The following is a 26,198-nucleotide window of genomic DNA, read 5'->3' as shown; positions in this document are numbered from 1 at the left end:
TCTGCTATGGCCACTAACAGTCCAATCAGTGGAGCAGGTTGAAGAGGGTCACCCGTCATAGTCTGCAGTGGTGTGAACACTACCTACCACTATTCATGTACTCTAGGGCAGTACCATGCCAGTGCAGGAAGTCTTCCTTTTTAGGTTGAGCCTGGGCAGAGCATGCTCTGCTCTGCGAGGCATGCTGTATTCAGGTAGGGACTTGAAGCTCTGCCCACTCTTCGCTCATATTTTTCATTGGCTTGTGCCATTGTCCACTGTAAACTGTGGTTGTTCATTGGTCAATAGGCTTAGAAGTCCCTCCTTAGTACCGCCTTGTCTCATTTCGTAACCTCTCGTGGCGACACCTCCGGTTACATGTGTTGTTACTCAGTAGGCTTTAATTACAGCCTTTGAGCACTATTTTCTCAAATAGCTTTGTCCTACCTGCTGTTGCAGGCATGACATGCTCTCTCTTAAAGCTTGCAAAAAAAAATTATAGCACAAACGCATTTGCAATGCAATAGGTCTCACATTTGTGAGAGGTTCAGCTATTGACAAGGCATTGTAAATGACAATGCCTTTTATTTATCTGTTTTGAAAACAACACATAAATAAAAGGCATTATAACTTACAATGCCAATCGCTCAAACTCTCGTAAATGCGAGACCTATTGCATTGCAAATGCTTGTTACTGATTCATCTTCTTCACTCAACATCAGTTTTTGGGTTAAAAATACCCATGCGATACTGTGTGTAGTAATATTGGGGTAGGATTGTAAACTGAGCTAGCTTAGGTCTCTAGTTGAGTAGTATTTGTTGAACATGAACACAGCAGTAGGCCCCGGTTTTATGGGGTATCGATGCGTTAACGTCCTTCTCCCATCCACTTGTAGCCCCCTTAGGCAAATAAGTCCTGCAAGCCATGACTTCTAAATACAAGAAATAGATAGACTTGCCAGTATCGTCTCGTTTGATATATTTGATTAAGAGTAGATATTCCTTGGGAGATCCACGACATGCCCTCAGCTGCTGAGTGCACTTGATGGTAGTACAGCTCGCCCATGGGAGTGCTTTCTCCTTTTGCCCTGTAGTCCTGGAGAGACATGAAATAGGCCTCTCAGTAACTCGACAGCCACCAATCTCAGAATTCTACCAGAGTTCACCTCTAGTTGGGGGAGTTGTGGGTTACCTGTAGCTGGTAACAGTGTGGGAGTATGGCATGTCATAATCGGCTCATCTTGGCAATCCCCACCATGCCCTTCAAGTCATGCCAATAGCATCAGCATCATACCTCAGGGAAGGAGATCTTTAACACAGACTAGCTAATGGTGTTGCAGGGCATGTCAATATGTGTTCTATATGTGCATGCCTTAATAGTGCCAATATTGATATGGTTTGCCTATGCAACCATGTAGTATATTTAAGCATCTGGGACCAATGGCTTTGTGAATGGCTGCTATAATTGTATAAAGAATTCCACTGGAATGTGTACAGGGATATTCCCAAATATATATAACAATTTTGGCATTATGATGATTTGAAGCAGAGAGATGTGAGCCACCACGCCATGCGAGACTTAACGGAATCCAAAGCTACACCAACATTGCGTCTTATTAATTCAGGTATTTTCCTGGTTAAGTGGAGACTTCAATATTTAAAAGAGTCTGTGGTTCAGTTTAAGGGGTACCCTATTGTAGTTTCCACGGGGGCCTCAGTTAGTGGGAATAGCCCTGATTTCCCTTAATTGATTTGAAAGCCAGAGTAGCCACCAAATGTCGCTACTTCTCCAATGGTCAGAGACAGATTCTCAGCTGGGTTCCGGACATACAGTATTACACCATCTGCATACAACACTATTATTAGCAGAGTGTTTCCAGTCCACAAGCTATGGTGAGCTGAACTCCTGCAATATACATACATGCTAATGACTCCACTTCTACAGCAGAGATCTGCAGGGCGCAGGCAGCACTGTCTGGTACCAGTCTCTACCAGACCGAAGTGACCAGAGGGGGAGAGGCAGCCCTGTCAGGCGCCAGTCTCTATCAGACTGGAGTGACCTGAGGGGGTGGGCAGACTTGTCTGGTGCCAGTCTCTATCAGACCGGTGTGACCAGAGGGGGAGGCAGCCCTGTCTGGCGCCAGTCTCTATCAAACCGGTGTGACCAGAGGGGGCAGGCAGCCCTGTCTGGCGCCAGTCTCTATCAGACTGGAGTGACCAGAGGGAGCGGGCAGCCCTGTCTGGTGCCAGTCTCTATCAGACTGGAGTAACCAGAGGGGGTGGGCAGCCCTGTCTGGTGCCAGTCTCCATCAGACTGTATTGACCAGGGAGGGAGAGGCCGCCCTGTCTGACACCAATCTCTATCAGACTGGAGTGATCAGAGGGGGCGAGGCAGTCCTGTCCGGCGCCAATCTCTATCAGACTGGAGTGACCGGAGGGGGCAGGCAGCCCTCTCTGGTGCCTCTACCAGTCTCTGTCAGATTGGAATGCTGTGTATTTATTTTGATCCAGGCAAGTGGGTTGTGTATAAAAGTGTAATCATTTTCAAGTAATATGCACCAATCCCTATGTGCCCCCAGAACATTGTGACTATAAGGCCATTCTAAAGTGCCTTTTCATGTCTACAAGTACAACAGTAGCTGACAGCTGTGGATCAGCTGGATGCAATATTGTCATCAAGGTGCACAGATTGATCCCAGTAGATCCCTGGGATACAAAGCCAGACTGGTCTGGCTACACCAAGAACTTCAACAGCAGTTGCAATCCCTGGGCCAGTATTTTTGTAAAGATTTTATTATCAGGTTCATATAAGACAACGGAGTATAAGAGACGCGCTGAGATGCGTCTCTGCTCGACTTCAGAACCACAGTAATCAAAGCTTCCATCATTGATGGGGGAGCTTGCCTTTATCAATGGCAGCATTGTACACATCTTGAAATTCACGGGTCTATACATCTAGGTTCTCTTTATAGAATTCAATGGGTAGGCCATCCATTCCAGGTGCTTACCACTGGCAACACCCTGGACTACATTCTGCACATCTTCTAGCATCAATGGGGAACTGAACAACTCCTGTGTTTCACCTTTAACCCAGCCCAACGCCACACCATCCAGATATGCCGCTAGTTCGCTTTCCATTATTATTGCTCTGGATGGATACAGTTCTTTATAGATTTGCATAAGTCTTTGTAGAACATCATTTGCCAAAGAAGAAATTGTATCCCCACTGCTCCTTATACATAATACATGTGGGTAATTTGCAGAAACTCCAATAGCCCAGGTTAGTGGTTTCCTGATGTACCCCTCCTCGAACTGACACTCTCGCGCCTGTTTCCCTCGGCCTAATGCCTCCTGAAACTTCGCCAACTATTCTTGAGTCTTAGCAAGCATGGCCTTCATTCATTGGAAGCGTATGCAACTTCTAGATGTTTTAGTGCAGCTTCTAAAGGGTTTAAAGGGCTGTGCAAAGATGTAAGAATTTCTGCTTCATTTAAGATACAGACTCCACATATGTATTTTTTTGGGAGGGTATTATAAGGCGCAAACTCGACCCGAATGTATCAGAGATCTTTACATGAGCATCAGTTAAGTTACAGATGGACACATTCATTTGTGTTAAGACACAGGGAGATTAAGTGATTTGCCCAGAATCACAGGATGTTTAGCACCCCTGGCAAGACTCGAACCGGATCCCCAGCTTCGAGGTTGACCGCTCTGGCCATTAGACCACATTTGCTCCACATCATCCTCATGCCATAGGATGCCTTGAATGCTTACTATAGAGTCTCAACCTGTGCTATGGAGTGTTCATTGAGGGAGAAATATTCCAGTATGGCCATCTTCACCTCAATTCGGAATACTGAATCTTGCAGCTCTGTCTCTTTTAAGTGCCAGTTTATAAAACCTGGAGGCGGAGAGGGAGCCTCAAGAACCAGTTGGACTGGGGAATGATCCCATAACGTTCTAGGTTTTTGATTGTGATATTAAGCACCTTAGTCATGAATGATGGACTTAGATAACAGGTAACATGTATAATGGGACCCCCTCAAGGAGCAAATATGGCCAAGGGACGGAGGGGAAAGAAACAACTAAACTGAAAAAAGGGAGTCCCTTCATTGGCCAGATACTTAAATTATGTGCATACATCAATACATATCAGCAACAAGTGACAGAAAAGAGGATAATACTAAACAAAAGTCATTCAAAACATTGTATTTATTATTTCTCTTTTTTTTATAAATATAAATTCATATAAAAATCGTTATAAATCAGACAATTTTATAGAAGACACATCAATTAATTATACAAATTCATAAACAACACAATAGAATCATAAAAATCACCAACAATTCAATCAATAAACCCCATGGTGTCAGACATACAACCAACTTGCTCTCGTGCTACCAATCATACTACACTCAAACATCATACATGGATGAAAAAGGAACTGGTTAACAATTAGCCAGATCACACAGCTAAATTGTTCAAGGGCTCAGAGGAGAAATGGCAGCCCTTGTAGCAGGTCTACGCGCGTTTCGGTGGTTCAAGCCACCTTCATCAGGACCTTGTTCATCATTAAGTGCAGAAACCGGGGGTCAAACAGAACAGAAAGACACACTGGATAATTCTCATATGTTAGTGTGAGTATAAAAGGTCAGTAACCGGTGAGGGACCAGATCAAATAAGCAGCATCAGTAACGAAGTTCATGGTGGAATCAATCGAGAAGTGCGAGACTCGGGGCTACATCCAAGTTGATGACCGGGCAGTCGTAGTCTGTCCTTGTTTATTAAGACTTCAAGAAATACATCAATGTGTTAGGTTAAAACTTAGTCTCAAAATAATTGGAACCAACGGCAGAAGGACTGCGTACTGTGGCTTCCTAATTTTTATCCACCGAAGAAAGGCAGTCCAATTATCAACTGCTGTATTATATGCTCACGACCCTTTAGGTCTATGGCAACACGTCGAAATCCTGCTCCGTCACTGCGCCCCTCGAACTTTCTTCGGTGGATAAAAATTAGGAAGCCACAGTACGCAGTCCTTCTGCCGTTGGTTCCAATTATTTTGAGACTAAGTTTTAACCTAACACATTGATGTATTTCTTGAAGTCTTAATAAACAAGGACAGACTACGACTGCCCGGTCATCAACTTGGATGTAGCCCCGAGTCTCGCACTTCTCGATTGATTCCACCATGAACTTCGTTACTGATGCTGCTTATTTGATCTGGTCCCTCACCGGTTACTGACCTTTTATACTCACACTAACATATGAGAATTATCCAGTGTGTCTTTCTGTTCTGTTTGACCCCCGGTTTCTGCACTTAATGATGAACAAGGTCCTGATGAAGGTGGCTTGAACCACCGAAACGCGCGTAGACCTGCTACAAGGGCTGCCATTTCTCCTCTGAGCCCTTGAACAATTTAGCTGTGTGATCTGGCTAATTGTTAACCAGTTCCTTTTTCATCCATGTATGATGTTTGAGTGTAGTATGATTGGTAGCACGAGAGCAAGTTGGTTGTATGTCTGACACCATGGGGTTTATTGATTGAATTGTTGGTGATTTTTATGATTCTATTGTGTTGTTTATGAATTTGTATAATTAATTGATGTGTCTTCTATAAAATTGTCTGATTTATAACGATTTTTATATGAATTTATATTTATAAAAAAAAGAGAAATAATAAATACAATGTTTTGAATGACTTTTGTTTAGTATTATCCTCTTTTCTGTCACTTGTTGCTGATATGTATTGATGTATGCACATAATTTAAGTATCTGGCCAATGAAGGGACTCCCTTTTTTCAGTTTAGTTGGACTTAGATAACAGCCATGGGTCAGTACAGAAGGTCTTATCATGCACTGAAGAGTAGCAAGTATATTCAGTCCCACTCATATGGAGGGCTTCACATGTGTCCATCAGATCATTGTATAATATGCTAAAGTGCTTCTCTCGATTTTGTAGGATATCTGCTAAGCCCCGATATTCTCTGTAAGGGCGAGTGCAATGCCACATCAAGGTCCCCTCTCCACACTATAGGTCAGTGCTCATATTTAGTGCGTTTCATCAAGACTTCATCAACGAAAGCAGGGTTGTCTATGTTAGGGCCATAAATGTTTCTGCGCAATGGCTGCTCCGTATTGAGTGTCCCTGGCGCTATTACCAGCATACTGTTCGTATCCGTAATACATTCAGTTAATGTAACCCGGTGGACCTCTTGACAAGTGTAACCACCTCACTCCATGGAAGTAGGTGGAATACGATGAAAAACACAATGCGCACCCCATGTGGATGCACAAGTAGGTACACTGGAAGGTTATATATGTGTCTCCTGGAGCAGAGCTATTTCATTTTTGTCCCTATCAAGACACGTCAAAAACCCTTTGGGTTTACGCGGGTTGTTCAGACCTCGAATATTATTAGCGGCAGCTCCTCCGCAATTCTGGAGCAGAATCACCCCGCCAGCTGAGAGCCAGCTGAGGGAAACGATAATAAATTGGTATTATCATTTTATTTTTCCCGTTTCCCTCCAGAGCCAGACAACTCTTGGTGGGGCAGGGTTTGGCTGTCGTCACAGCCAGCAGTTGAGGAGTAGTGCACACTGCTAGGTGCGCATGTCCGTTTGGCCGGCTGCCTTAGGCTGGCCAAACCGTCATCCGCACTTAGCTTTCTCCAAACCAGCTGTGTTGCATAGCCAGGTTGGAGAAACAGCGAAGACTCTCAGGCACTGTCCAATCCTGGTGCTGTTCTCATGCTATTGAAAGCAGCGCCAGGATTGGATGGGGAGCCTGTCCCAGGGACTGCTGGGACATCATCAGGAGAGAAGAGGAGTACCGAGCCGGCAGCATTGGAACAGGTAAGTTTTTTTGTTGTACTTATTTCCCTCCTTATTTCCCCCGCCCCCCCGCCTCCACTTCAGTTGTGCGGCAGCCGCCAATGCAACTAATGCACCTAACCATTAAGTTTAAAAAACTGTCTCTGTAGGTGAAGCAAATGAATAGATGTGACTGAGCACTTTCATCTCAGAAGACTTGGTTTATGATATTTGAACTAAAATAAATACTTGCTTTATTGACTTTTCATCTGTAATGTAAATGCTTTTTTTTATCTGGTGGTTGTGACTTAATTACAAAAATTTTGATATAGTGAGAACCATTGAACAGCACACTGAATATGAGCCTGCAGAGCACAGAAGTGTTCATTTTGAGCACACATGTTCCATATGGAGGAGTAGAACTGCATTAAGCCGTCACCTAGTGTGGGGTGTTAATTCGGGCTCCAAATTCTGGGAGAAAATTCAATTAGAAACAGAATTCGAGGGCACTGATCACATTGTTCACCAAGGGTGGAGCTTGGGCCATACCTGCCCATATACTACTTTATTGCGCATACTAGAATTTGCAGATTGGTTCAGTTACGACAAGGAACTCGACGTCCTGCAATTCAGCACGTTTTGCAATACCGCAATATGTTACTACAACAGTATGTGAAGTCCCTCACCACCGTGTAAGGTGCATCACCGCAGTGCCATGTGTTGCATACAAACTGTGTGCAAGGGCGGTGCAAGACTGGGGTAAAGGTAGGAGGCATGAATTGGCCCCACTCCTGGTGAAAAGCAGGCGGGAGATGTATCTGGGAGGCTGATCTCAGCTCTGAGGATTGATGGACACCTGGGTATTGACCAGCCCTGTAGACCCATTTGTGATCAATTACACACTTACATACCCAGCAGCTCAATGCCCAGGTGTTCACCTATGCCAACCAGTGAGGTGGTGGAGTGGAAACAGGTGTAACACGACTGCCCTGCGAGCCCCACCGTGCTGCCTCCAGGAAATATGCCATAGGTAAAGACAAACACACTGGGATGGCTATTTACCCCTACTCACTCCTTTCCTATGCAGTGCTGACACACACAAAAAAAATGTTTCAGAGCTGAGACAAGCAATTGGTGATCTAGTTCTTGTCCGAGCAATATCCATTCAAACCAGAAACCAATCCTGTTTCTGGTTTGAATCCTGTTCCTAAAAAAAAGTACAGGTGTGCAGCCAAATTCCAGTTTCCCACATTGCAGTGCTTGTTTTTAATGACCAATAACAGTTCAGGGGCACAGCAAATATTCTGTACTATTTTGGGACTTAATACGGGATTTGTTAGTTCAAACACTTTGATTTTCACCTGAGCCAAAAAGTGCAAGGACAGTTAGTGCCCGATTTACAACCCCATATACAAGTACAGGAAGAAGTAGTGGAGCAGTGTTCCATTACGTACTGTTAAAGGCTTGTATGAGTCAGGCCCTTTGCCTTTAGGTTAGACTGCAAGCAAAACGCCATAGGATAATACAAAAAAAATCAGCTGAAACAATATATTTTTTTCTTTTCAGGAAGAAGATAAGCCAATCCTCTACGTATTCAATGCCGCCACTGGACTCACTATACCTATTATGGGCAGTATTTATCTGCTTACTACAACCGTTTCCGACTTGAAGACCCTTGTGACCCGGAAGTGTGGCTTCCCTGTCAGTGTTTACTGCCTGCGGACACCCCAGGGAACGGAGATGTACGACTGCAACACGCTCACTGATTACAAACTTGACATAGGTATGCAATGGCAGACACTGTAATATTTACTTCATAGTAGATGCTCAAAATTAACATGAAAACATAATTTAGTACATTGTTGGTACTACATTGATGGGTAACTACATTTGTGCGACTACTATAGAGGTGGTCATTAATTACTTTGTATAAGGCAAGTACTATAGAGTAAGTTAATACATTTAATTGTATGCAGTTAATTAGAACAAAAATTAGGGTTAGACCTTTAATTTAAATTGAAGAAAGGCTAGACATTCTTTAATGCATTTACTCAGATGTAATTAAATTAGGGAGAGTTATGTTCAGTGGAAGAGTTAGCCTAAGGATAAATATTTATATTTTTTTTTAAAACTAAGGTTTAAGATGAGAGGTTGTTTTAGGGTGAGGTTAATGATACTTATTTCATTTATTTTAATCTAATTTACAACTCTTAAGTGCTAAGGTTAGAGATAGTCCTAGAGCTAGACTGATAATAATAATAGAATTTTACTTTAATTTGAATGAAGTTTTTGGGCCTGATTTAGAACTTGAGGGATCTGATCCCGCCGGTTTCGGCGTGCACCTACTTTGCGGTCTGCCCGCCCTGTTTAGATGTTGGCGAGTCTATGGAAGATAGTCCATCCGAGTGCCGCCATCTCTGCCAGAATTTTCCACCTGCATCGACGGCAACATAGGCAAAATCAGCATTCAGATGGAGTCCAGACAAAATTACAGCTGGCCCAATCATGATGGGCCTTTCTGTCGAGGAAACTGTGGCGGGGACACCTCCAAACTTGAGTTGGCGGAATCGAAGGAAATTGGGTCGAAACATACCTTTTTTTCTGTTTTCAACTTTCATTCCCGGATTGTACACCATTGCCCAGGTCCTTCCTTTGCTACTAATACTTGACCACAACGCTAATCAACTCTATTGTTGCCGGAAAAGTAAGCTTCTTTTTTATTTGTTTTACTATGACTTGTGCATTAACATTTGCCTTGGCCTTGTGTAATTTTACATTGCTCTTAAATGGAATTTTAGTTTTGTATGTGTAATACAGTGGTGTTCATATTGCAACTTATCAAGGTAAAATGAACACACCTTTATTGACACTTAGAAAAATATTTGTTTGTTGTGGTGGTTGTGGGAGCTGTGCTGTGATTGTACATTCAGTAGTGTGTGTGCTATGCTATATGTAACAAAACTGGCATAACACATTAACTATGTATATTTTGGAAGCAAACACAACATATATGGGTAGTAACACATTAAGAAGTAGTACTGACCAGTCTTTACTCCACCGTGGACTCAATCCGACAGGAATCTACCGCTAGGACAATGCCAGCACAACAGGGAAATCTAAATAGGCTTGGCGCAAACCCTCTGGCCATGTATTACTGTTAGCCAGAATTAGAGTCTGCCACGTCGACAGAGGTGTGCCGCTTACGCAAGGGTATACAATTTGTTGATGAGGACGGCAGTTCAACCAGCCACATCTAAATACAGCGGGTGGGACTCCATCAGCTCAACAGAGCAATAATTTAACTCATTGAGCCATTCTGCTAGTTTCATAAGCCGTCTTATATTGTGTAAGATATGTTGATGTATTGTTGTTTAATGTTTGTGTAAGAAGTGATGATACTACAAGAGGGTTAATGTTCTTGGTACTTGAGCAGCTGGAAATACAGGATTTATTAAAGGCCTGCAGCTACCAGCATGGCATTATATTACTTTTCTACAATGCATCCTAAATTCAAATAAAGAAGATGTGTTCTACACAACCTCCTGGATCATGCTCCTCTCTGTCTCTCCTTCATATCAATCCTCCCCACCCCATATGGGCATTGCTTTTAACCAGTATGTGTGTTTCATCCGATACAACTACACCAGTCGAAAATGTTAAGGATCCAAACTTCGCCTTGGCAAGGAGGTAGACTAAAGCACATTAGTCCGCCATATTTACAAATGTGGTTGACCAAATAAAATCCAATTGTGAGTTAATCTGCCCTAGAAAAACAGCAGAACTGTAAAGCTGTGAGGCCGTCCTCATAAATTGATAGATTGCTTTAAACACTAAAATGACTATGTTTCATTTAAATAGTCAGGTGTCGTTTCCTCTTTGGATTAGAATTTATTGTGGCACCAGGGTTTGACATTACCAATGTACCAGAAGAACTTAAAGCCTTTATGAGAGTAGAGCATTGCTTAGGGCCTGAATACAACTTTGGCGGTGCTGCGCCAGCTTTGCACTAACACTTCACCGCCAATGCCGTGCATGGTCCGCCCGCCAGATTACGAGTTCAACTTATGTCTGGTGGGCTTTTCTTTTGTCGTTCACATGGCGGTGCCCTGAAAACAGGCACCGCAATGGGAACGCAAAAGCAGTTCCTGCACAGCATGGACTGTGAAGTGCTGGAACTTGGGATGCATGCGAACAGTGTGGCACATGTTGTGCCCCCCTGAATGCATGGTGGGCTCACCACCATGAAAAGGCCGGTGGTGGGGAAACTTGTAACATGCTCTGCGGATTGCTGTGGTTCTGCCTTCCATATTGTATACCCCTGTCCGCTGCGCCATCGCCAGGGAATGGCGGTTCCCTGGCACAGCCGGCACAGCGGTGGTGGTCCTAATGGCCAACTCATAATACGGCGGCCACAGGACCACCACTGCCAAAGACCGCCAGACCCGTAATTTGACCCTTCGCTTTTTTAGCAGTTTTCAAAAAGGACATTAGTCTGAGACAAAGGCTTTTAAGACAAAAGCTTTAGAAAGAGTCTCTGTAAGTCCATAGGTGTTGAAGAGTAGAGTAAATCATCTACATTGGTTAAGTTGACAATGCGAAAATTTGCAAGTATTTGAGAAAATCTGTGAATTTCATTTAGTTCCTGGCAGGTAGGTCATATGTAATCATAAAAGAAGTGAATATCCTCCTAGTGGAGTGGTGTGGTTCACTGGTTAGCGGCGGCAGACCCGGGAGCAGAGGACGGCCCGGGACCAGGGTTCAATTCCCGACGCGGCAGGGTCTTGGACCAGGGCCAACGGACTCAATAATTCTCGCCTCGGTGCCTACTCTAACTAGGGATCACACTCGGCAACTCTGGGCATTAGCTTGCCTCATCCCCACAACGGCCCCCTACATACGCCGGGGATGCCTGGTTTCACCTTGGAGATACCCAGTAGCGACCATCTCACAGGGAAAGCCAGGACGGGTTCCCCGGGAGTCGATTCTAGCGCTTTAGAAACCCACAATCAATCAATCAACAGGCGTGATCTGCTCGGAGCTATACCGTTTCACCCGCAACCACTTTTTGCTGTGTAGTTCAACAATTACATTTACAAGTGTCTTTTTAGTCGCCAAAGAAAGGATTTGGAGCACAACTCTGTCAAGTGCTGCAGTATAGTATAGTATAGTATAGGCTATTATTTGCATTATTTACAGGATTCATTGCCAGTATTGACATGGTAATTGAATTGCCCATTGTGGAAAAATTCTTAGAACACACTCTTGGAGAACTCTATTAAAGAAATGTCATCAACTGATGCTTCCAGTTTTTGTAGAAGTACCTTTGATAAAACAATGTTTTACAAACTATCCATCTGACTCTAACCATTCCATCAACCAAAGTTTTCTTCAGAAAGCTGATTGCTTCAAGTTTGTAAAACAGCTGTTGGCCTGACATCTTTCGTGAGGGTGTGATGACAGTTGAGCTAAAGATGTTACCATGGAGTAGTGTTAAACAATTTCTGTATTCACAGGATCTCATTTTACAATATCTTCTGGAATCTCACTCTGGCCCAGGGTATAGGATGGTAAAAAAATATTGTTGCCAGCTCTGATTCTTAGAAGAAAAAGATATTCCTTGGTGCAAAACAGTCCTGGTTTACAGTTCCCTCCTTTTACTGCGATATAGTTGTTAGTATATGTTTTAAAGAGGGTATGTGTTAATCTGTGTTCCTTTGAGAGAATGCTAAACTATACCTTACTAGAGATCAGATTTTGCTGGAGCCATTTGCTTTAATCTAACTCAATGGCGTAAGCACCATACGTTCTTCAGTTGTCTGTGTTTGATTTCTGATATATTTCTCCTGTGCGGAGCTTGTAAAATCCCTATTAACCAGTTCTTGGGGTCCTCAGAGGCTCCTTTAAGTAGATTATTTTAATTGTTTCCTAAGTTTCAGTTTAAATGTGTGTAGCTCATACATAAATAGGAAGCAGTATTAAAGTCTCAACTGGTAATTTAGAAAGATACATCTATTCACCCTCCATATTGGGAAGCCACAAAGACAATGTGCTGACTCCTAAACTATGTGAATAGTTGTATTTTTCTGTTAAAGGTGCATTTTTCCATAATTTTTGTTTTGACCATGACACACTTGATCTGCTGTTAAGAGAGTCCTCCTGTTTGGGGACTTTCTTATTAGAATCTTGCATGCATTGTACTGAACCAGATGATCTGCTTGAAAGGTGACTGCATGCCACTCTATACTTTTTGAATGCAGACAATGATCTCTTTGAGACAACTGAATATTTCAAAGATTTTTGACCAGATGAACAGCAATTTGTAAATATGTGCAATATAATACTGTACTCATGCCATGGGATGTGCGATTGAATTGAGTAGGGAAGTCATTAGTGAACTGATCCAACCCCCTGCTGTTTAACATTTATGTTAGACCCCTGGCAGTTATGGTGGAGGAATCTGGGCTGTAGCTCTTTTCATACGCCGACAATACCCAGATCCTCGTCTCTCTCTCCGCGGGCAAAACCTCAGAGCCTTCTGCTCTCAGGTCAGGCCTCAGCAGAGTCGTTGCCTGGATGAACGGCAACTTTTTTAAACTTAACGGCGATGAAACGGAGGTCCTGATCCTGGGCACAGATAGAGGTCTCTGGGGTCCTCAACATTGGCCTCCAGAAATGGGTGCTCTCCACAACCCTCCGCCCAGGTACGCAACCTTGGTTTCATCTTAGACGATTCTCTATCCATACGTCAACAAGCCACCAAGGTTGCTGCTACCTGCTTTCCCATTCTGAAATGCTTGAGGAAGATTGTGTGGATGCTACCCCTTCATACCCATCGTACCGTAGTCCAGGCCCTTGTTACATCTAGGCTGGACTACGGGAACATCCTCTACCTCAGGTCAGCGAGTTCAAAACTGTGCTGCTCGATTGCTTTGCCGAGCGTCCAACACTGCATCCACGTCTGGGTTGCTAGGGAACCTCCCCTGGCTCCCAGTGGAGAAACGGACCAAGTTTAAGGCCGTCACCTACATGTTCCGTATTAAGTATGCAAAGTCTCCCCGATACCGGCAACATCTAGCTTGCCCTTATGTCCCCCCTCGCACGCTTCGGTCTTCCACTCAAGAGAAATTCCAAGTTCCTAAGTCAGACTTTCTCGACTGGGAGGGCGCTCCTTTGCATACCTCGGTCCTGTTTTATGGAACGCTTTGCCTCTGCCCCTTCGCATACAATCTAATCTCCTTCTGTTCCGTAGATCTCTCAAAACCTGGCTTTTCAGCCAATAGGTCTCGCCACTCTTTCTGCTGTTCCTCATTGCGCCGGGAAACCCTTTTTGGGTAGCTGTTGCGCTGACATATACATTTAAATAAATAAATAAAATAAATCCATAAATTAAAATATCATTATTCCCACTGATATCATTTTTTCCACTTCCACATTTCCTTCAATATTGGTACATGTTCCTCGGGATACCAAAAACTTCTTCTCTGTTGGCTTGGTTAAGGGACTCATTATCTAACTAAATTTGAATTAAAGTCACCTGTGAGAATTATGAGGATGGAAAGTCATTTGTGAACTAGTGTTGACAATTCCTGCAATATGGATTTTACTTTTGCAAATTTTCATTCTAAAGAGGGTAATCGATAGATACTTAGTATCAAAATGTTCATGATTAAAGCAAAGTCAGTATTGAAGGAGTTCCCAAATACAAGTAGCAAGTCTGTTGAAATTGAAATATATGTCCCACTGCAACTCAGGTACTTATGTTGTCCTAATGAGCTTAGTATTTTAGGAATGTTGTAATAGAAGTTATGAAATACAATAGGATGGGGTAAGTCTTGGTGTAAAGCAGGATTCTCCAAAGTCGGGTCTGGAGGGCCAGACACATGCCAGATATTTAAGATAACTACATTTATCTAAATGAGGAAAAGCTAAAAATCTGGCATGGATCTGGCCATCCAGGACCGTCTTTGGAGAACCCTGTTGGAAAGGATCAATGTCCCCTCCAAATATCAAGTTAATTTCATCCTTAGAATGAGGATATGGGTTCATAAGTAGTCTAATGGGACCAGCATAACTATTTATTGTGATCACTAGGATATCAACAGCAGTGACCACAAGCTCCTCTGAGACAAATGTATTTTGTAACCTAGATTTGGTACCTAACCTAAGGGAGTTTGTGAACTACTCGCAGTTTCAAGCAATTAATGATATTTATTAATTAATTATTAGAGCACGATTTACCACAATACCAAGCTCTTCTAAAGTCAGTATGATACACCATAAGCTAGTTAAGAAACTGGAATACGTCAAGTGGCACTCAATCAATCAATCATGACACTTATAAAGCGCACTACATACCCGTGACGGTCTCAAGGCGCTTGGGGGGGAGGGGGGTGCTGCTAGTGATCGAAGAGCCAGGTCTTGAGGAATCTTCCAAAGGCCAGTAGGTCTTGGGTCTGTCGTAGGTTGGTGGGGAGGGTGTTCCAGGTCTTGGCGGCGAGTTGGGAGAAGGAGCTGCTGCCGGCGGTTGTTCTTCGGATGCGGGGGACTGTGGAGAGGGCGAGGCTGGCGGAGCACTAGTGAAAACTGTGCCCTTGACATCCAGGATAGGAATACAATGGATAGCCTGGATCATGTCAGATATTAGCAAGCTAAACTTTCTAAAAAGGGCAGCAGAGAAGCTTAAGAATGCTAGAAAACTGACAAGTTTGTGGGTGTTCACAGACTCTGAAGGCAAACCATACTCACCACAAGCATGGAGATCACAGCTGCATATTTTTTAGCAATTGTGGTATACAAATGTGCAATAGTAAAACCATGTGTACTTGACAAGTATCTATCTGCGGATAACTGTCAGCATAAACAGAGCCATGGTTAGCTGTGACAGAGGGTTTACAGCTATAATGTATCTGAGAATCGTCCTATGTGTGTTGTACATAAGTGTGGAAACATATCTGAGGGTGTGTCCCAAAATGGGTCTTTCCATATGAATAATTTAAAGGAGGCGGCCATTGGACAACTGTTTGTTTTCTCCTGTCTGCACAAATGGTGAGTATCCAATTGTGGTCAGATGGCCAAAGGAATTCTATAGAGTGAGATAAAGGCTGAATCAGGACTCATTGAGGGCTTGAAGAAATTCAACCACAAGCCCTATTGCTGAAAGAATTACATTGGCTCCCTCTCCAGGCCTGCATCATCTTTGGCATCAGTTCTATCATCTAAAAGGCCATCAGAAATATAACTTTATTTACGCGAGGAGCTATTCTCCTCAGATCCATGGTGCTAATCCAGGATGCAAGAAATACCAAGACTGGAGATGAAAATGCGAAAGAAGGAAAAAAAGCATGAATTCCCTGTCTACACTCCGAGGATTTGGAACAGTATCCCACAGACACCAGAATTGCTCTAACACTCCTGCTATTCATACAGAAGCTGAAGACTCATATCATAAAGGAACATTATCCAGCAACTACTTGCCTCTGACCATGGGTTTGTACCTGTAGTCCCTCACCCACCGTCAGTGCTTTGTTGCTTCTTTGCTAGGTGCATGCTGTAGAACTATCTTTCTTTACAATACATGAGGAGAAACTTGTGGGGAGAAAAGTTTTTATAAAACTCTGATGGAGCGCCATCTGACCCTGGATCTTAACACTTTTAAGATAGCTAATAGCATAAGGAGCCCCAACAGATATTCGATTTTCCTTGGGAAATAAAAGGAAAACCACAAGATGATAGGAATGCCTCTATGATACTATTTTGAATATTTGCAGGCTTGTCATGTTACACTTATTTATATAGTGCAAGTAAACCGAAGATTTATGGCGAATGATGACTGGGAACACACAAAACATAGAGACTCAATTATTGAATCAGTAGCTTTTCAACATCTTCTTCAGATGAAGGAGAGATTGTTCATATCGTAAAGAAAAAGGCAGGGAATTCCATACATTAGCTGCAGCGAGTGTGAAGGTGCAGCCACCACTGACGATGGTTCTGACTCTCTGGACATTGTGAGGTAGATCACAGATTTCACACAGGTTTGTGCTAGCAGAATTCTTTGCAACTTCTCTTAGAAATCTTGTTTGATGTAGGACAAAAAGCATGAATGTGTGAGTGATTTCTTTAGTTGAGAGAACTAATGCTGTATTGCTATTACATACATGATACATTTGAATGTAGTGTTCAAATAACACTTTTCCTTTTCATTTGATAACCAGTAACCCATTCTTTTACCCATTAAGATATTAAATTCACAATATAATATCTTGAGTCAACACCTATAGATATGGCTTTATGACGACATAAATTGCCTTTGTACTCTGGTTATTTGCATTTCGAAATGAGAAGTATTAGCATTACATTTCTTATTCTCATGAGTCATAATAAAAATTAAAGCATGGCTTTAAATGCTTCCCAATGAGTAATCTTAGAAGTATCATCCACCGTATTGTATGAAAAGTAATCATTAATTACTATCAACATCTTGGGTTTAATATTTTAATTCAACACACTTTCCATATTTATTCTCTACCTTGATGAAAAAGGGAGATGATCATAATTGTTTTACTGGTTTAATGAGTTTTTGTTGAAAAAACACATCACAATAACGCAGTATGAATCTCAATAATGTGCCATCAACAGGTACATAAGCACCAAACTAGCATCTAGTACACATAAGCTGAAAGCAGTGACTGTGAGATAGTAATCAAAGTACACAAAACAATTTAAATGGGACTCTTGAGGAATAGAGATTTATAGTACAATACTTACAACCTCATGAAACAAGCATAGTCTGTAAAATAAAGAAAGCTTTATCGAACATTGGGCCTTTCAGAGCTATAACATTATCTTCTCAGCTGGTAAATCATGAAACTACAGCGGAATGAGGAGGAGACAGCACAGTGAGGAAAGGGTATGATATAGCACCACATACATGTGGCATATATATTGTGTGCAGTTACATAAAATATTTGGAAGCAACTCCGGTTTGCACAAACTGTGAGGCCTTTTCTCTGCACACAATCCTCAATCAATCCTGGAAGAGGACACTGGTCATGGTTGCCAGGGAGACAAAGCCTTTCCCTAAGCCTCTGCATTTCATGGCCCCCAGCAATCGAGGTAGATTCAAAATCCTAGAAAAACAAAAAACTGGTTTTAAAACAACATTTCAAAGATGGACTGTGAATACTGTTTTTCTTATATAACTTCCCTACCGGCTACCTGACTATTGTTATAGAGGTTGCTCAACCAACTTCATCTGGGGATTTGCCTATCACCTGATCCGTCACTGAATGAATCCATAAAATGCGACCTCCTACTGCCAAGAGACCTGATGGTCTATCCATAAATATCCTGACAAAGGATCCTTAATTGTTGGCCTCTGGTTTGGCACGACTGTTTAAAATCATCTGTAACGGAGGTGATTTATCACTAACCCTGGGCGTAGTTCGAGTAGTAGCGCTACGCATAGCTACGCGAAGTGCACTTCACACTACGCGAGCTACGCGAACTGCGTAGTGCACTGTGCAAAATGCTGTTTGCACTGATTGCACAGTGCCGGATGCTTGTCCGCATTGTGCAATCAGTGCAAACTGCATCTTGCACAGTGCAAGCGGTTGTTTTCTGCCGCTAGAGTAGATTTCTACTTGAGCGGCAGCTTTCTCAACGCGGACTGGTAGATTCTCATAGCGAACGGTCGCGAGCATACGCGACCACTCGCAATGAGAAACCTGACCTCCCTGCGTTGAGAATCTCGCTGGGAGGTTTATTTTCCACGTTCGCGATCGGCAACTTGATGTTGCTGATCGCAAACGAGGAAAAAGTCTCGACGGGATGTCATTTTGCTCGCTCGCCGTCGCCGACTTGACTTTGAGGAACGCGAGCAAGCAAAAAATGACCGCTACGCTACACGTGTTTGCACTGTGCTATGTGTAATTCGCGCAGGGCGAAGTAGCGCAAACTTTGCAAACTACGCGAGCGTAGCGTAGTACTTCGCCCAGGGTTATATATCACCACTTTAGAAGAACAGTTTCTCTGTGGCAGTTTTTAAGAAATGTGACCTTTACCCACTGGTATGACAGTTTGTTTCTACGTTATGCCCACCAGCTAAATTACTTGCTAAAATCATTGCCACAAATTTTTTTCTGGATGGAGAAAAGACAAATCCTACTAATTACACCAAGAACGATCTTACTGTTACATGTATTACATGGAAGAGTGTGTCTATAGTTATGAGCAAAGAAACACTCAAAGAAAAGTTCATCTGCGCTTCATAAGTCTATCATTGATTTTGTCAAAGGAATTTGATCACAAGGACCACAACCTATTATGAAAGAAATCGAATACATTAGGATTTCCAACTGGAATAATTAACATCGTAGTGAAACTACATATAAATACATTAGTATAGCTACCTAACACCACAACAAAGGAGTCTTCTTCTACAATTTTCAATTACAATGAAGTTAGACAGAGTGTTTCTTAGCATCAATGATGCTTAATATATATTTAAGCAATTTAAACACAGCTCTGACTATGTGTCATTATTTTGCTCCATCTTTAGGCGGTATGAAAATGTATTATTTACATTCAGCTGATTATCTCCTGCTGTGGGATATGAATGTGGTAAAACTTTAGTGTATTTAAGACACATTTGCCATCTATGTCTGTAATATTTCTTTGCAATCAATGTTAGTAAATTATGATCTTTGGACATGGAACGTTTCAACGTCAGTGGCCTTTAAATAGTCTAATAATAGTGGACCACTAATTTATGATAAGCGGGAAGCAGTGAGAGCTGGGGGTCAATGCAATTCACCGGTTTAATTTTACATATTCTGGTTACTCGATCTAAGCTTTGAAAGAATATACCATGCCAAGGTGACAGCAATTTTGATATATAGTCTCCTATCTGGCTCCCTCTACAAATACACCAATTGGTCTCCTGGAAAGACCTATTAAAACAATGATTTGCACTTCATATAATTACTCCATGACAACTACTGTTGCTTGCAATTGGGCCTCCATTTCAGCTGAGCAATTTCTCTAGGCGACCCCTAGTATAGATATTCTCAAATAGAAGCACAGGTCGCGGATATTGGCAATAAAATATTTAAGAAATCTTTACTGCTAAAGATAACCCTTCTTATGATTACTATCGTTTCTTTCAATACTGGTTGGAAGTACTCATCCTAAGCATCTTATTCCATTTTCCGTCTATTTAAGTTACCAAATTTAAAAAGCTATCAAAAGATTATACTACCAAGCTCCTATGTGAAGCTGTTGCATATTTGTTTCAGCCAATGTCAGAGTTTCAGCAGGATATGCCCAAATATACACACATTTGTATATTATGTAAAAAAGAAATTGAATCAGCCAAGCATTTATCATGTTACTGTCACAAGGTAACACAGTTCAGGATTCTTTGCTTTTATTTTATTAACCCTACTAATGTAAGCTTAGGTCTTACTATATTAATATTTTGATTTGGAAAAGATCATTTTATTGACAAGCTCAATGAGATTTTACAATGTTACAATCCCTTCAGATTGTACAAATTGTTTAAACAGTTTGCATAAACCAATATTAAACACACTTCTGGAAATGGGTTAAGGAATCAGCTATGTCTTGTTTTGAAGTTAAAGTTCTCTAGTGTTTTCGTACAGTACTCTTCATCATGGTCTGAACAGATTATTCAATCACTGTGAGTCTAGTGGACAGGGATTCAAACCTGGCATTTACTGTTGTAATCACAGATCTTACTCCATTTGCTTTTTATGGACGCCTTCTAATTACCTCACTCCACTAAAAAGGCTGGTTATCACTTCATCAGCCTTTCCCAATGGAGTAGCTGCTTTGCCTTGTGATTTGGAACATAATAAATCATCTGTAGCTGGAGTTTTCACTATTCTTGATGCCGAAGCCTTGCCTGTTGATGAGACTCATCGCTGTAGTACTGTATTTCGATTCAAAACAGCAGACCTTGTATTACCTTGTTGTGCCAACACTCTAGGGATGTCCATACTGAATAGGTACATCCACTGCCCTCTTAGATCACAGGCAGAACATTGCACAACCCAGTGGTAATCGATCACTTCCAGTAGAGAGCCATCCCGACACACTGTAGCTGCACCTGCCGTCTCAGTGCAGTATCATAATCTGTATTTTGAGTCTCTCCCCACTCTTCTTGCTTGGCAGTCTGGTGGTTTCTTACCATTACCAATTAAAGTTAGGTGACATCAGCCTCCATTTTTCTTTGTTGCAACATAGGGAAGGAGAGAGCTGTTGATCAACAATCAAGTCAATTCAATAAAACTTTGTTCGATCTAGTTGAATGACATAGATCATAAAAGTGTACAAATTTAAAAAAATACAATTTAAACATCCTTTTATAAATTTGATACAAACTAGTAATAGAGAAAAACCGTAATGACTCCGACAAAGTAGACTTCAAGGTCTAGTAAATACATTACTTAATCGTACAACAATCCTTACTCAGCCCTCTACCAGTTAATTATTAAACACATGAAAAGACAATTAAGTGGGCTGAGGAGGGGGGAGGGAACCTATAGTTATTAGTGGAATGAAGACTGAGTTAGGTTGAGAACGGGTTTATTACATTTGGGGCATTGATAGTGTAGCCCTATCACAATGGCAACCACTGTAATGTTACACTGTTTGAGGGTTATCTCTTGCGTGACTCTGGTGCGGATGTGCTGGCAACTATTGTGTAATGATTCATGTATGTTTTGTACAAAACCAATAAACTACTTTTTTTTTTAATGAAAAGACAATTAAAAGGAGTATCCTCTTTAAAATTGTACAATCAAAAATTAACAATAATTTTAGTTATATTATTAAGATGTTGAATCTAAGTAGCATGATTAACTTTCCAGTTATTAATGAAAGCTCCAGAGAAGGGGTAATTTAAAGCTGGCACATTTCTCCTTTACAAATGGTGTCTTTTGCTCAGGCAGGCCCACAGAAATGATGCATCACAAAAGCAGACATAGGGGTCACAGAGTTTCTTCATAAAAAATAAAGCAGTTTGACATTGGTTAAACTTATACCGTCTTAGGAGAGGTAGGATATTTCTGGATCTCTGGTCCTTGTAATATTTACAACAAAAAAAAGAAATGAAGGTCAGATTGCACTGACAAATTATCACAGGGACACTGATCCAAGTCGCTGAAAGAAAACTTTTTAGCTGGGAAGCCTAACATCAAGGGTATTAAGTTAGTGCGAAATCTTAAAAGAATAAATCTATGCTGTGTGTCGTTTACACCCTCCAGATACAAGAATTCATTTATAGGAGGGATCTGGTGATAACATTTAACTACTGTTTTTGCTTGATGTGTCTCCTTCCTTGCATAGTCAGCCTTGACCAGAAATAGGGACTTAAGTTTAGTTTTAGAGAGTTTGGTGCAAGAACTTGGGTTTGTATACAAATCCGGGATGCCTAAGGAGTGTAATGTGGTCTTGGCATACCCTAACCAAGCAATTTTGTGTGCATTGTCTAATGACAAGCACATTCGTAGTATAGCCTGATTGATATCCACAGTGTTTCTTCTCCAAATTGAATGTAAATCCAGTATTTGTAAAGCGCACAGCTACCCGGAGGCATCCCGGCGCTGGGGGCCATTGGGAAGATTAAGCAAGCTATTGCCCAGTGTCACATGGTGCTGGGCAGACCCCTGCCGCCGGAGCAGGGGATCGAACCGTGAGCCCCAACGTCCAGTGTCAGTCGCCCTGGCCACGGCGCCACACCTCTCACCTTATGCCACAACATAATCAGTGCAAGTCTTACTATGTCCATTATGTAGGGCAAACCCAATTCTAGCTGACAGACATAATTAGAGAACGAGGCGGAAAGAGAGGAGAACCTTTTTAAAAAAACATCATCTATCTTTTGGATGGAGTTTATTGGTACCATTCCCCACAGCCCAGCCCCGAATGTTGCTACCAAAATTGTTTTTTGCATTGTAGATCTTCTTTATTGTCCCTATGGGTTTAGATCCCAGTTTTTTACATAAACTGGTGATTGCAACAAGAGTTCTTTCCATTGTTATTGCCCTGCATTTTACCATGTGTGCCTAAGATTGTTTGTTATCAAATGAAACTCCCAAATAGGAGAAAGTCTCCACTATGTCTAGTTTTCTTATCCTTAGATGAAAAGATGGTAACCTATTCATGAGTATGGCACCTGACACCATCACAAAGGATTTAGACTCGTTAACCTTTAGATCCAGTGATGACTTGTACCCCACATAGGCATATGTTAGGCATTGAAGCCCGACTCCCGTCCTGGCTATTAGGACTGCGTCGCCCGCATAAGCCAGGATCGGTAGTGAAGCTGGGGGGAAGGTAGGGATGTATACCGTAGATCATGTTAATGCGGCTTCCACCCCGTTTGTGTATAACGAGAACAGGAATGGGGCAAGTACACAACCTTGCCTGACTCCTCTCATAATCTGAAAAGGTCTTGTGCATTCCCCCTTACTGCCATACCGAAAGCTGACAGTCGCCTGTGAGTACATTTCACCGAATTATATTAATCAGGTGAGGGTCAATGCCTATCTCCAGCATTAAATACCATAGTTTCACATGGCTTACACAGTCAAAGGCTGCTGATATATCCATAAATGCCATGTAGATACGGCCTCCCTTGGCCACGGTATACTTTGCAATGGTCATACTAAGATTTAGGCATTGATCGATCGTACCTCGTCCCTTCTGGAAACCATACTGGGTTGGCATCAAAATATCTTTTTTCGGGGGCGTGGCCAAGACGGCAACCATGGCGGACGCAGCCTAGACGAGCTCCGTCCCGCCGCATCCTAATTTTGCGTTTATCCTGCGTCGCCCCGACCACACAGCCCCCAAAACCGAGTGGCGAACAGCGGCCCTGGTGGTGACCCCCAGACGGCGACTTGGGAGCGTCGGCATCCGGGGCCGGGGAGATACGGCCGCCGGAGGCCCGACGACGACGAGGCCTCCTGTCCTGGCCGCGGCCGGGACCTCGATTACCGGTCCACCCGACCGGAAGTGAGGGGCAGCCGGGGTGCGCCTGCGGAGGTGCCGCTCCGACGAACGGAGACTGCAGAGAGGCGGTGGGAGATGGGCTGACCCCGCCCGTGCCTGGACGGCCAGCACGATAGAACCAGCGGAGGAGGACGAGGACGGCGCCCTGGCATCATCTACCGAGGGGTGAGGAGTGGTGGTGGGGCGAGTGATCCAGTGGGGGAGGGGGCACCCTGAGACCGAGCCAGACCCCATTCGGCGGCGGACTCGAGCCGCGGGGCAGGGGCACTTCGAAGTACTAGGGAGGCGGCTGCCTTACCGACTCCCCTGACGGTCTCCACCCCCCCCTCCTCCCCATTGGAACTGCAGGTGCTGGGCGGTGGGTGCGCCCCAGCTCGGCGGCCGTGTCGGACCGCGGGGCAGAGAGAGAACTGACCAGGCCCCCCGCAGCCCTCGCACAGACGCTGGCTGGCCGGTGGCCCCGGGACACGTGGGCATAACAGTGGGGAGACGCGGCACGGACCTGTGGTGAAGTGGGAGGCCCTGTTGTTGCGTTCTTCGGCCGTGTGGACCCAGCATTGTCTCCGGCCCCTGGGCACTTCGTGACTTCCAAGGGATCCGCAGGTGGAGTGCTCCGCATTCCGAGACTTCCCGGGCCTTGACCTACCCCGGTGCCCTCGGGGGCGCTCGCCGCCGGTGAACGCGCATCCAGTGAGTGGTGCCCTCGGCTGCCGGCTTTCCCGGACGTGAGACTACCGCTCTGCCCGCGCCATGACAAGAGGGGGCGGAGGTGGCGACGCTCCCAAACAGGGCCCGATGGACAAGTTCGCCGGGCCCAGTGGGGGTGCGGGGGCCTCTGGCGGTCCCCCGAACACTGGACCGGACAATGCAGCGTTGATGGCGGCGATCACGCAGTCGAGGGACATGCTGGACACAAAAATCGGTGCAGTTGGAGCCGATGTGACCCTGCTCCGACAGGACCTACGCAATGCGGTCGCACGCATCACCGAAACAGAATCCAGGATCACGGAGGTTGAAGACGACGTGGTGGTTCTCAAGAAGAAAGTGGCCGCCATGGAGGGGATCCAGAAAGTTCTTGCGCTGTGGGCGGAGGATGCGGAAGGAAGAGCCAGAAGAAACAACCTACGCTTCGTGGGTTTCCCGGAGAACTGCGAAAAAGGGAACATGGAGGCCTTCCTGACCCAATGGCTGGAGGGATGGCTCCCCCCGGACTCCCTGTCGCGCTGCTTTGTGGTGGAGCGGGCGCATCGGGCACTTCTTCTCAAACCGCCCACTGGGGCTCGCCCCCGCTCGGTGATTGCTAAACTGCTAAATTATCACGATAGGGACGTCATCCTACGTCAAGCCCGCGCCCAAGACCCTCTCATGTTTGAGAACCATAAAATCCTTGTGTTCCCGGACTATACAAAACTGGTCCAGCAGCAGAGACAGTCGTTTACCGTGGCAAAAGCACGCCTGCGAGAGCTCAAGATTCCCTATGCTCTACTCTTCCCGGCGCGCCTGCGGGTGGTCTTCCAGTCCCGCACCCAGTTCTTCAATTCCCCGGAGGAAGTGTTTGAGTGGACAGACGAAACGGTGCGAGTCAAGGTGAACACTCCCCCTCGGAGGAACTCGGATTCGTCGACCACCGGGAGACCCCCGAGGACGCCTCGGAGATCACGCAGCAAGAGCAACTGGAGGTCGCGCTCCCAGAAGCGCCCGCCTCCCCGAGACGAGACAACCGAGGCGCCTGAGGGGACGGATTCTTCCCCCTCTAAGTCCTGAGATCCTTACACTCACACTGAATCCAGAACTGGGCCTATAAGGCTGCTGATGTGCCCCGACGGATGGAGCGGGCATGGTACTGTTCACGGACATGCCACTCTCAGATGACCTACGCAATTCCTTGTTCATGGGTGGCTGTGGGTCGGGAGGCGCTCGTACAGGAGCGGGCCTACTCCCGGAGTTCATTCCCACGTGCTGGGTGGGGGGTTGTTGAGTACGTGGTGGGTAGTTGGGTGGGATCCATTGGTGTAGTGGGTCTTGGACCTCCCGTTGGAGGGTTGAGATTGCCTGCACCGCGACAGGTACTTCAATGTTGCTGAGGTATGGGGTGGGGGGTTGGTGGGGGGGTTGTTGGTACAGTTTGGGGTATGGAAGGGGGGGTAGGAGGGGGGTCAGGAGTTTTGGGGATCCGGGGATGGTGGGGGGGGGGAGTTGGGTCTAGTTCTAGCATGGTGTTTACGAGAACTTGGAGGCAGCGATCTGTACGCGTGTGGTCTTGGTGGCCCGAAGTTCCCAGATTTTGGACGATAGATGGCGGTTGAAGGACAGAGGGCGAATCTTTCGCATGCCTCGCTGCGTATATTGAGCTGGAATGTGAGAGG

General features: G+C 44.2%; 1 protein-coding gene across 1 annotated transcript in view; it reads left to right on the top strand.

Moving 5' to 3' along the window:
• Positions 1 to 26,198, top strand: part of ANKUB1 (ankyrin repeat and ubiquitin domain containing 1) — a 108,819-nt gene that overhangs the window by 26,548 nt on the left and 56,073 nt on the right. The window contains exon 3 of the mRNA XM_078666369.1: positions 8,362 to 8,578. Coding sequence (XP_078522495.1) covers positions 8,362 to 8,578 — 217 coding nt within the window. The remainder of the gene's footprint in view (positions 1 to 8,361; positions 8,579 to 26,198) is intronic.

The sequence above is a fragment of the Lissotriton helveticus genome, chromosome 11, assembly GCF_964261635.1.
Source record: "Lissotriton helveticus chromosome 11, aLisHel1.1, whole genome shotgun sequence".
Classification (NCBI taxonomy): Eukaryota; Metazoa; Chordata; class Amphibia; order Caudata; family Salamandridae; genus Lissotriton; species Lissotriton helveticus.
This window is presented reverse-complemented; position numbering and strand designations above follow the sequence as displayed.